The following is a 13,113-nucleotide window of genomic DNA, read 5'->3' on the forward strand; positions in this document are numbered from 1 at the left end:
GCAAGCCTATCATTCAAAATACAAGGAGAGATAAAGGTCTTCCCAAACAAACAGAAACTGAAGGAATTCATCACCACTAAACCAGCCCTGCAAGAGATCCTAAGGGGGATCCTGTGAGACAAAGTACCAGAGACATCGCTACAAGCATGAAACCTACGGACATCACAATGACTCTAAACCCATATCTTTCTATAATAACACTGAATGTAAATGGACTAAATGCGCCAACCAAAAGACATAGGGTATCAGAATGGATAAAAAAACAAGACCCATCTATTTGCTGTCTACAAGAGACTCATTTTAGACCTGAGGACACCTTCATTTTGAGAGTGAGGGGATGGAGAACTATCTATCATGCCACTGGAAGTCAAAAGAAAGCTGGAGTAGCCATACTTATATCAGACAAACTAGACTTTAAATTAAAGGCTGTAACAAGAGATGAAGAAGGGCATTATATAATAATCACAGGGTCTATCCATCAGGAAGAGCTACAATTATAAATGTCTATGCACCAAATACAGGAGCCCCCAAATATATAAAACAATTACTCACAAACATAAGCAACCTTATTGATAAGAATGTGGTCATTGCAGGGGACTTTAACACTCCACTTACAGAAATGGATAGATCAACTAGACACACGGTCAATAAAGAAACAAGGGCCCTGAATGATACATTGGATCAGATGGACTTGACAGATATATTTAGAACTCTGCATCCCAAAGCAACAGAATATACTTTCTTCTCGAGTGCACATGGAACATTCTCCAAGATAGATCACATACTGGGTCACAAAACAGCCCTTCATAAGTATACAAGAATTGAAATCATACCATACATACTTTCAGACCACAATGCTATGAAGCTTGAAATCAACCACAGGAAAAAGTCTGGAAAACCTCCAAAAGCATGGAGGTTAAAGAACACCCTACTAAAGAATGAATGGGTCAACCAGGCAATTAGAGAAGAAATTAAAAAATATATGGAAACAAATGAAAATGAAACTACAACAATCCAAACGCTTTGGGATGCAGCGAAGGCAGTCCTGAGAGGAAAATACATTGCAATCTAGGACTATATCAAGAAACAAGAAATATCCCAAATACAAAATCTAACAGCACATCTAAAGGAAATAGAAGCAGAACAGCAAAGGCAGCCTAAACCCAGCAGAAGAAGAGAAATATTAAGGATCAGGGCAGAAATAAACAATATAGAATCTAAAAAAAGTGTAGAGCAGATAAAAGAAACCAAGAGTTGGTTTTTTGAAAAAATAAACAAAATTGACAAACCTCTAGCCAGGCTTCTCAAAAAGAAAAGGGAGATGACCCAAATAGATAAAATCATGAATGAAAATGGAATTACTACAATCAATCCCTCAGAAATACAACCAATTATCAGGGAATACTATGAAAAATTACATGCCAACAAACTGGACAACCTGGAAGAAATGGACAAATTCCTAAGCACCCACACACTTCCAAAACTCAAACAGGAAGAAACAGAAAACTTGAACAGACCCATAACCAGCGAAGAAATTGAATCAGTTATCAAAAATCTCCCAACAAATAAGAGTCCAGGACCAGATGGCTTCCCTGGGGAATTCTATCAGACATTTAAATCAGAGATAATACTTATCCTTCTCAAGTGTTCCAAAAAATAGAAAGAAAGGAAAAGTTCCAGACTCATCCTATGAAGCCAGCATTACTTTGATTCTCAAACCAGACAGAGACCCAGCAAAAAAAGAGAACTACAGGCCAATATTCCTGATGAATATCAATGCAAAAATTCTCAAAGAGATACTAGCAAATCGAATTCAACAGCATATAAAAAGAATTATTCACCATGATCAAGTGGGATTCATTCCTGGGCTGCAGGGCTGGTTCAACATTTGCAAATCAATCAATGTGATACATCACATTAATAAAAGAAAAGAAAAAAACCATATGATCCTTTCAATTGTTGCAGAAAAACATGTGACAAAATTCAACAACGTTTCGTAATAAAAAACCCTCAAGAAAGTCGGGATAGAAGGAACATACTTAAACATCATAAAAGCCATTTATGAAAAACCCACAGCTAATATCATCCTCAATGGGGAAAAACTGAGAGCTTTCTCCCTGAGATCAGGAACAAGACAGGGATGTCCACTTTCACCACTGTTGTTTAACATAGGGTTGGGGTTTCTAGCATCAGCAATCAGACAACAAAAGGAAATCAAAGGCATCCAAATTGGCAGTGATGAAGTCAAGCTTTCACTTTTTGCAGATGACATATTATACATAGAAAACCCAATAGACAACATAAAGTCTACTAGAACTGATACATGAATTCAGCAAAGTCATAGGATACAAAATCAATGAACAGAAATCAGTTGCATTTTTATACATAATAATAAAGCAAGAAAAACAAATAAATAGACCTCATTCACAATTGCACCAAGAATCATAAAATACCTAGGAATAAACCTAACCAAAGGTGTAAAAGATCTGTATGCTGAAAAATATAGAAAGCTTATGAAGGAAATTGAAGAAGATAGAAAGAAATGGAAAAACATTCCATGCTCATGGATTGGAAGAATAAATATCGTCAAAATGTCAATACCACCCAAAGCTATCTACACATTCAGTGCAATCCCAATCAAAATTGCACCAGCAGTCTTCTCAAATCTAGAACAAGCAATCCTAAAATTTGTATGGAACCACAAAAGACGCCAAATAGCCGAAGTAATATTGAAGAAGAAGCCCAAAGTGGGAGGCATCACAATCCCAGACTTTAGTCTCTACTACAAAGCTGTAGTCATCAAGACAGCATGGTATTGGCACAAAAACAGACACATAGACCAATGGAATAGAATAGAAACCCCAGAACTAGACCCTCAACAGTATGGCCAACTAATCTTTGACAAAGCAGGAAAGAATATCTAATGGAAAAAGTCTCTTTAACAAATGGTGCTGGCAGAACTACACAGCAACATGCAGAAGAATAAAACTAGACCACTTTCTTACACCATTCACAAAAATAAACTCAAAATGGATGAAGGACCTGAATGTGAGACAGGAAACATTCAAAACCCTAGAGGAGAAAGCAGGAAAGAACCTCTCTGACCTCAGCTGCAGTAATTTTTTACTTGACACATCTCCAAAGGCAAGGGAATTAAAAGCAAAATGAACTATTGGGACCTCATCAAGATAAAAAGTTTCTGCACTTCAAAGGAAACAACCAACAAAACTAAAAGACAACCAACGGAATGGGAAAAGATATTTGCAAATGACATGTCAGACAAAGGCTAGTATCCAAAATCTATAAAGAACTCATCAAACTCCACACCCAAAAAACAAATAATCCAGTGAAGAAATGGGCAGGAAACATGAATAGTCACTTTTCTAAAGAAGACTTCCAGATGGCCAACAGGCACATGAAAAGATGCTCAACGTCGCTCCTCATCAGGGAAATACAAATCGAAACCACACTCAGATAGTTCCCCATGCCAGTCAGAGTGGCTAAAATGAACAAATCAGGAGACTATAGATGCTGGAGAGGATGTGGAGAAACGGGAACCCTCTTGCACTGTTGGTAGGAATGCAAACTGGTGTAGCCACTCTGGAAAGCAGTGTGGAGCTTTCTCAAAAAATTAAAAATAGATCTACCCTATGACCCAGCAATAGTACTGCTAGTAATTTACCTAAGGGATACAGGAGTGCTGATACATAGGGGCACTTGTACTCCAATGTTTACAGCAGCACTTTCAACAATAGCCAAATTATGGAAAGGGCCTAAATGTCCATCAACTGATGAATGGATAAAGAAATTGTGGTTTATATACACAATGGAATACTACATGGCAATGAGAAAGAATGAAATACGGCATTTTGTAGCAACGTGGATGGAACTGGAGAATGTGATGGTAAGTAAAATAAGCCATACAGAGAAAGACAGATACCATATGTTTTCACTCCTGTGTGGATCCTGAGAAACTTAACAGAAGACCATGGGGGGAGGGGAAGAAAAAAAAAGAGGTTAAAGAGGGAGAGATCCAAAGCATAAGAGACTTTTAAAAACTGAGAACAAACTGAGGGTTGATTGGGGGTGGGAGGGAGGGGAGGGTGGGTGATGGGTATTGAGGAGGGCACCTTTTGGGATGAGCACCGGGTGTTGTATGGAAACCAATTTGACAATAAATTTCAAATTAAGAAAAAAGATGCTCAAAATCACTTATCATCAGGGAAATGCAAATCAAAACCATGATGAGATACCACCCCACACCTGTCAGAATGGCTAAAATTAACCACTCAGGCAACAATAAATGTTGGTGAGGATGTGGAGAAAGGGGAACCCTCTTGCACTGTTGGTGGGAATGCAAACTGGTGCAGGCACTCTGAGGAATAGTACAGACATTCCTCAAAAAGTTACAAATAGAACTACACAACAATTCAGCAATTGCTCTGCCTGGTATTTACCCAAAGGATAAAAAAATACAGATTTGCAGGGGCACAGGCACCCCAGTATTTACAGCAGCATTATCAACACTAGCCAACTATGTAAACAGCCCAAGTGTCTGTGAACTAATGAATGGAGAAAGAAGTGATATTTATATATAATATAATATTATTATATATAGTATATATATAATATATAATATAATAATATAATATTACTCAGGAATCAAAAAGAAAGAAAGCATGTTATTTGCAACAACATGGATGGAGCTAGAGAGTATAATGCTAAGTGAAATAAGCCAGTCTAAGAAAGACTAATACCATATGATTTCATTCATATGTGGAATTTAAGGGGGGGGAGGAAGAGAGGAAAACCAAGAAGCGGCCTCTGAACTATAGAGACCAACCTATTGGTTACCAGGGGGAGATGGTGGGAAGTATGGATGAAATAGGAAAAGGGGATTAAGAAGACAATGATCCTGGGGCACCTGGGTGGCTCAATCGGTTAAGCGTCCGACTTCAGCTCAGGTCGTGACCTCACAGTTTGTGAGTTCGAGCCCCGCATCGGGCTCTGTGCTGACAGCTCACAGCCTGGAGCCTGCTTCAGATTCTGTGTCTCCCTCTCTCTCTGACCCTCCTCCATTCACACTCTGTCTCTGTCTCTCTCTCGAGAATAAGTAAACATTAAAAGAAATTAAAAAAAAAAAAAAAAAAGAATACAATGATCCTGCAGGGTGCTTAGTAATGTACGGAATTATTGAATTACTATATTATACACCTGAAATGCATATAAGAGTATATGCCAACTGTGCTGGTTTAATATTTAATAAAAAAGAAATCTTATAAATAATGATTATATTCTCTATATATGATTTTATAATTCATAAAATGCGTTATACACAAAATAAAAATAAGTGAAAATAAATATAGTAAAATCATAGCAAGTGATTTTAGGGTATATATAAGCTGGTGCTCAATGCAATTTCATTTTTCTTTATTTTTCCAAAATCTTAGGTGGGCACATATTAAATTATTAATTGCAGAAATCAACTTATCCTCAAAATCTATTCTGTTGCAATCCCCCATCATTTCTACTAGCTCTGCCCTGGCGAATTCATGCCAACCTTAAACTTCAAGATGAAAATTTACATGTGTTGAATTTGTTTGATACAATTATTTAAGCTGCATATCCCTAGCAGGTGTAGTCTAAACACCTGCATACAAATTTCAAGGAACAATAGGAACACTTCTTTCCATAAACACTAAGTGTGGGCTCACTCTTTGACCATGAGACCATTTAATGGAATTTGGGCTATAAGTTCATTTAGCCTTGTGCTGTCCTGAGTAAACATCTCTAAACTCATTATTTGTGGTTTAAGTTTCATGACTAGCATCTTCCCCCTAGCTTTAATATTTGTGAACCACCTGTGTGCCTGTGTTACCCTGCCAGTGCAGTTGGGAATAGAGTTCATTATTTCCTCTCTGGACACAATGACCAATTAAACTGGAGGGACCCTGGAATCCCTGGGGCTAAGATAGAGGACAAGTCACTGTGGGAATGGGTAGCCCTTTCTTAAAGGGCTTTGCTGATGTTGTAGATATCTATGAAATCAGCTTCCCACTGTAAACTCTGCTAGAAATGTGGGAGCAGAGCCAGTGTCAATCAAACATATGCCCCAGTGACTGAACACATACTATAATCCATTTTTATTTCATCCTAAGGAATGTTCTCATGTTCTCTGTTCATTATGCAGCCCAGGTTCCGTGCTAATATCATTCCAATCTGTGGGGAACAGGTCATTGAATAAGAATGTCACAAGGGTTGACAGCTTAAAGAGGCTCTGCATTTATCAACCTTCTCTGAAACATGCACACAGAAAGACAGGGGTATCTCTCTGACACTTGGAAGGAAGGTGAGTGTCGAGTGCAGCAGGACTCTAAGTGATGTCCCTTGCTCACTTCACCCATGTCCTTGTCTCTGGCTAAGTAATCACTGTTCAGTTTGTTTCCTAGGAATCTTAAAATAGATGTCAACTATTTTCAGTGATTCAAACAACCTTGGTTATCATTTCATCCTTCAGAATGCACCTTTGACCATCTTATCTCCATGCATTAGAACTGTCAGTAGGATGTTTTTAAGCAAAAAAAAAAAAAAAAAAAAAAAAAAAAAAAAAAAAAAAAAAAGAAAGAAAGAAAGAATTAGTGGCATTTAAGGTTTCTTTTGATTACTGCGGGATATGTGAATAGGAAAGAGGTAAGATAACAGCAAAATGAATGTGTGCTTGTCAAGAGGTGAGTCCATTTTTCTGATAATGGAAAAGAGCGATTGGAATGAGCAGATCACACTGACATATGACACGTGGGTAGAGCAGAACACGTGAAAATTGGAGAAAATACAGCTGCTGAGTAGAGTCCTCTTATGGCCCATACCCTTCAGGTAAGCCAGTACCTGCTATTAACCATTGACTTGACTTCCATTTACTGGAAACTATGTTCTCAGTATTATGGTAGAAGCAAAGAGAAAGTGACACATATGCTTAATAATTTCACATTATAAAATTATGAACTTACAATAAGCACTGGCACAACCAACAGTAATTTGGTTGTCTGTTCTTCTGCTATCCGCGCCAAGCCGAGACAATGGCCCATCGTGACGTTAATGATTAGTGTTAATGATGGATTTCAGTGATACTCCAAGTGATGAGAAACTCACACTCAGTGAAGCTTGCTGTCCCCAGCACCGTCCTGACTTCTGACGTGTGGACTGCCTCATTTGACTTCAGAGGACCTCTTACTGTCAGTAGAGCGATTTGTTCTAAATGTGGCGCAAGGATGTTCACACTGCACTCATAATCACACAGCTCAGAATAAATGCAGGCAGGTGGTACATCCAGAGACTGTGTTCCTAACAGCTAACTTTTAAAGGTGATTTCTTCTAACTTTACCAAATGATTAGACATGTGACATTTCCTGGTTATTTTGATTTCTGTTTCTTATTGATAGAAAAATCATATATCTTTTCTCTTTTTAAATTTGCTTTATTTTTTTCTTCCTCAATTTCTCATTTAAGTCAATTGCTCACTTTTAATTGGACTTCTGGTCTTGTCTCATAATTATTATATAACAATTCTGTATGTTTTAAGATAGTCCTCATTTTTGCCATAATCACCACACATTTTTTTCCATCTTGCATTTATCTTTTATCTTTATGTATCATAATTTTTCCTGTGAAAAATTCAAATTTACATGTAAACCAAAGTCATATCTCATTTCCTCTGCATTTTTCCACAAAGGTGTATTGCTGTTAATTGCCAAGGAATAATGTGCATCTGTAGCTAAAACGCTGAAATTTAACCCACATATAATGGAAGGAGTTAAATTCTTCACACCTTCTCTCCTCAAGCAGCTGCAGGTGCACAGTGGCCGTGCTTCTCCTACTGTAAAAGCTGTTCCACCCAGTGTGAGGTAGGTCTCTCCTTCCCACGTTACCCTCCTTTACAGTGCCCTGTTCTCTGTCTAGCAGCACTCACTATGTTTATGCTTATAAATTTCAATGCTGTAAGTCCTATTAAAGACCCTGCATTTAAAAACACAGGGTGGATTGAGAAACTTAGGTGCACTTGGATTGTATCACTACTTAACTGATAACCTCCACACACTGAGGAAAATCAACTTGACTATTTCATTCTTGCTGTTCTGTTGGCATATAAGCACTGTCATGTGGTCTTCAATCAGTCTTGCTGTGTTCTCTGTATACTCGGGGGGATATACGGCACAGAAAAAAGAATGACCTTTAGGTCCTGGCTTTGAGTCTTGGCTTCACCACTACTGGGTATGCAGAGTATTCGTGCTCACTGAGTCATAACAGCAATAAAATGTGGATTTTCTCGTGTCTGCCACATGTCAGTGAAGCAATGATTAATCAGGTGATAATCTGATATGGGGACTAAGGAGTGCACCCGTTTTGATGAGCTCATGTGTGGAAGTGCCAATCACTATATTGTACAACAGAATATAATGGACACCTGAAGATACTTTGTGTACACGTAACAAAACAGAGAAAAATTGAAATGTCTTAGGCATTTACAATTGTCTGTGCTCCATGTACATAAGTTTATATACTTTGTCATTCAAAAGTAATGATTTACTTCATAAAGTTAAACATAGCTGCTAAGACAGACAATATGCTAAAACACAACAATATGTTTATATTTATATATATTTGTACTATATATATAATTTATTGTTAATTGGCTTCCATACTACACCCAGTGCTCACTCCAAGTTCCCTCCCAATGCCCATCACCCACTTTTCCCTCTCCCCAACCCCCCATCAACCCTCAGTTTGCTCACTGTATTTGAGAGTCTTTTATGGTTTGCCTCCCTCCCTCTCTGTTTGTAACTTTCCTCCCTCTTCCCTTTCCCCATAGTCTTCTATTAAGTTTCTCAGGATCCACATAGGAGTGAAAACATATGGTATCTGTCTTTCTCCGCCTGACTTATTTCACTTAGCATAATACCCTCCAGTTCCATCCACATTGCTACAAATGGCCAGATTTCATTCTTTCTCATTGCCAAGTAGTATTCCATTGTATATATAAACCACGTCTTCTTTATCCATTCATCAGTTGATAGACATTCAGGCTCTTTCCATAATTTGGCTATTGTTGAAGGTGCTGCTATAAACATTGGTGTATATGTGCCCCTAAGCATCAGTACTCCTGTATCCCTTGGGTAAATTCCTAGCAGTGCTATTGCTGGGTCATAGGGTAGTTCTATTTTTAATTTAAGAGAATCATATTATATTCCACAAACTATAAATTTATAGTAGCTTATGATTACTATCAATTATGTTTGGTGTTGAATCATTCATTATAATTAATCTAAGTTATTTCAGTTTCAATAAGAGTATTCAATAATTATCTACTACTTTTCTTTTTTTATATTTTTAGGAAGAAATATAAATGAGTCATCATGAATTGGGCTAATGAGAGCTCCGCAAGAGAGTTTATACTACTTGGCTTCTCAGACAGGCCCTGGCTACAAATGCCCCTGTTTGTGCTTCTATTAATATCATATACATTCACCATCTTTGGCAATGTGTCCATCATGATGGTGTGCATTCTGGATCCCAAACTTCATACACCCATGTATTTCTTCCTCACTAATCTCTCCATCTTAGATCTGTGCTATACCACAAGCACAGTCCCTCATATGTTGACAAATATTTGTCGCAACAAAAAGACCATCAGCTACGGTGGCTGTGTGGCACAGCTCATCATCTTCCTGGCCCTGGGAGCTACTGAGTGTCTCCTCCTGGCTGTCATGTCCTTTGACAGATATGTGGCAGTCTGCAAACCCCTGCACTATGTAGTTATTATGAATCATTGGTTCTGCGTAAGGGTGGTAGCCTTCTCGTGGTTCACTGGCTTTGGTAATTCAGTGTTGCAGTCTTCCTTGACCCTTAACATGCCACGCTGTGGTCGCCAGGAAGTGGACCACTTTTTCTGTGAGGTGCCTGCCCTTCTCAAGTTGTCGTGTGCTGACACAAAGCCTATTGAGTCTGAGCTCTTTTTCTTTAGTGTATTAATTCTGCTAATTCCAGTGACATTGATCCTCATTTCCTATGGCTTTATAGCTCAAGCAATGTTGAGAATCAGGTCAGCAGAAGGACGACGAAAAGCTTTTGGGACATGTGGGTCCCACATGGTTGTAGTGTCTCTCTTTTTTGGTACAGGCATATACATGTATCTACAACCACCTTCATCCACCTCTAAGGACTGGGGAAAGATGGTTTCCCTCTTCTATGGGATCATTACACCCATGTTAAACCCCCTTATCTACAGTCTTAGAAATAAAGATATGAAGGAGGCCTTCAAGAGGGTGATGCCAAAAATCTTTTTCTGTAAGAAGTAAGTAGCCCATTGTGATGAGAGTCCTCCGAGTTTCTATCCTTGCAAGTGGTGATAACGTTTGAACTGATTTTCCTACTTTCCAGGCTCTTGTGATTTCATTGAATTCTCCCCACAGTTAGAAACGTCCTCCTCTGTTCAAAGGCAACACTGAGATACCTTTTCTAAGTTAGAAACTTCATTGCTTTCCAGAAGTTCCCCCAATGCACTCTGTTCCTTGAGGACACTTGGGTGGTTGATCTTCCTGTTTATATACGATCTGTTCTAGTACCACTTTGTCTACCATCCAACTGCACCATCTTAGTTTGTGATTTATACACCTTTATCATTAAATAGACTATGACCTCAAGCCAAAAATTTCCCATCAGCACGAAGGCCTCAGTCACTTCACCCTCACACCCCTTGATAAATCCATTGTGTGCTCCTTCCAGAGCTGCTTGCTGTGTGTAGAATGCCTCCAATCTAGTGGGCTCCAACTAGTTAGGTGTGCACATCTCGTACTAGAGACTTGAAATGTCAGCTGAGCTTCTTTTCCTGCTCTATTCTTTTTTTTTTTTTTTAGTGGTTATTTATTTTTGAGAGAGAGAGAGAGAGAGAAAGAGAAAGCGAGCACAAGTGAGGGAGGGTCAGGGAGGGAAACACAGAATCTGAAGCAGGCTCCAGGCTCTGAGCTGGCAGCATAGAGACTGAGGTGGGGCTCAAGACATTGTGCTCAAATCCACTAATCGTGAGATCATGACCTGAGCCGAAGGTGGATGCTTAACCGACTGAGACACCCAGGCACCCCTTTCCTGCTCCATTTTTAATTCATCCTTCTATTCCCCAGCAATAGAATTTCTCCTTTTTTTCTCCTTTGTTCAAATCCTGATTTGTCTCAAGTTCTGCCATAAGCATGAGGGAACTTCTCTAAATTATCATGTTAATTATTTGTAGAAATGTTAACAGTAATCTTTTTTCTAACAGTGATCTGAATTAATTCATTCCTTGGGCTGTCACTCAATAAATGTTTATTTTCATTATATAGTTCTAGACCATAGGAAAAATGATCAACATTTCCTCCTGAAAAAATATTCTATTGAAGAAAATCCCCTTAAAGTCAGATAATATTTTCATATTAAATAAATTTAGTTTAATAGTATTAAAATATGGAGTAAAAAAAACACAACCATAAATTGAACCTGGAAATGTTGTCTGAAAAGTTTAGGGTGTATCCAGTTAGCAAATCAGAATAATTTCAGCATAGAAGGTGCAGCATCAGTTGAAAATAACTGCAAACATATGTACAGAATATGGCTCTTATATAATGTTGATGTGGCATTTATTATTTCAAATAAATGGTAAAGGGAACAACTTTAAATCTATGGTGTTTAAAAAGTTGCTTTTCTCAAAAAAAATAAGAAATTTAAGATGCAAAGAGAAATGAAAACAATTACATTTGTCATACATGTACCTTTTTAAAATTTCCAAACCACCATATCCATTGTCTTCTATTGTTGAGTATGTGATAAGTATTTCCAATTCAACACATCTAGGGCAAACATCTTCTCTTCTTTTGAGACAAAGACCTCTTCTAAAGCTCACTATTTTACTGAAGGCAGTCACCTATTGTCTACGTGTGCAAATCAGAAACCATGGATCCTATCGTACACCATAGCCTCCATCATTTTCCATATAGAAACCATTACTAAGACATCCAATCATTTCTCTTTGCTACCTTCCATCTCTCCATGGCTTCCTTTTTCACACTTCTACTATCACCATCCTTCACCTAGGCTTGCTGATTATCCAATTCACCTGTATAGATTCCTCCTGATGCTCTATAATGCACTTTAGAAAATATAGCCACCAACAGTGCAAGAAAGTTCCCCTTTCTCCACATCCTCGCCAACACCTGTTGTTTCTTGTGTTGTTGATTTTCACCATTCTGACAGCTGTGAGGTGATAGCTCATTGTAGTTTTGATTTTTAATTCCCTGAGAAATGTATTCAGAATACACACACACACACACACACACACACACACACACACACACATACACACACACATACAGGATGGTATACATACATACATACATATATTCATACATATTTATGTATATATATGCATAAATATGTATGAATATATATGTGTGTGTGTATATATATATATATATATATATATATATATATATATGTAATTGAGTCTGAGCTCTTTTTCTTTAGTGTATAAATTCTGCTAATTCCAGTGACATTGATTCTCATTTTATATGGCTTTATAGCTCAAGTGGTATTGATCACACACACACACACACACACACACACACACACACAGAGCAATATTACTCATCCACAAAAAAGAATATCTTGCTATTTGCAGTGACAAGAATGGAGCAAGAGATTATGCTAAGCAAAATAAGTCAGTTAGAGAAAGACAAATAACATGATCATTCATATGTGGAATTTAAGAAATAAATGAGCAAAGGGACACAAAGAGAGACAGAGGCAAACCAAGAATCTGACTCTTAACTATAGAGAACACACTGGTGGTTACTAGAGAGGAGGTGGAGGGATGGGCTCAATACATAATGGGGATTAAGGAGGGCAATTACTGTTATGAGAACTGGGTATTGTATGGAAGTGTCAATTCACTGTATTTGACACCTGAAACTGATATTACACTGTATGTTAACTAACTGCAGATTAAATTAAAACTTAAAAAAAAAAAGAAAATTCAGCCAGAGTGCTCATTCCAAGTGCAAATACAATTATTCCACTCTCCCCACTTGC

At 37.9% G+C, this 13,113-nt stretch overlaps 1 protein-coding gene across 1 annotated transcript; it reads left to right on the top strand.

Moving 5' to 3' along the window:
* Positions 1–9,410: 9,410 nt before the first annotated feature.
* On the top strand, positions 9,411–10,352 carry LOC132666375 (putative olfactory receptor 2B3). Its single transcript, XM_060614488.3, has one exon. It carries the CDS (start codon positions 9,411–9,413, stop codon positions 10,350–10,352), a length of 942 nt encoding a protein of 313 aa, XP_060470471.3.
* Positions 10,353–13,113: the final 2,761 nt, after the last annotated feature.

The sequence above is a fragment of the Panthera onca genome, chromosome B2, assembly GCF_046562875.1.
Source record: "Panthera onca isolate mPanOnc1 chromosome B2, mPanOnc1 haplotype 2, whole genome shotgun sequence".
Lineage (NCBI taxonomy): Eukaryota > Metazoa > Chordata > Mammalia > Carnivora > Felidae > Panthera > Panthera onca.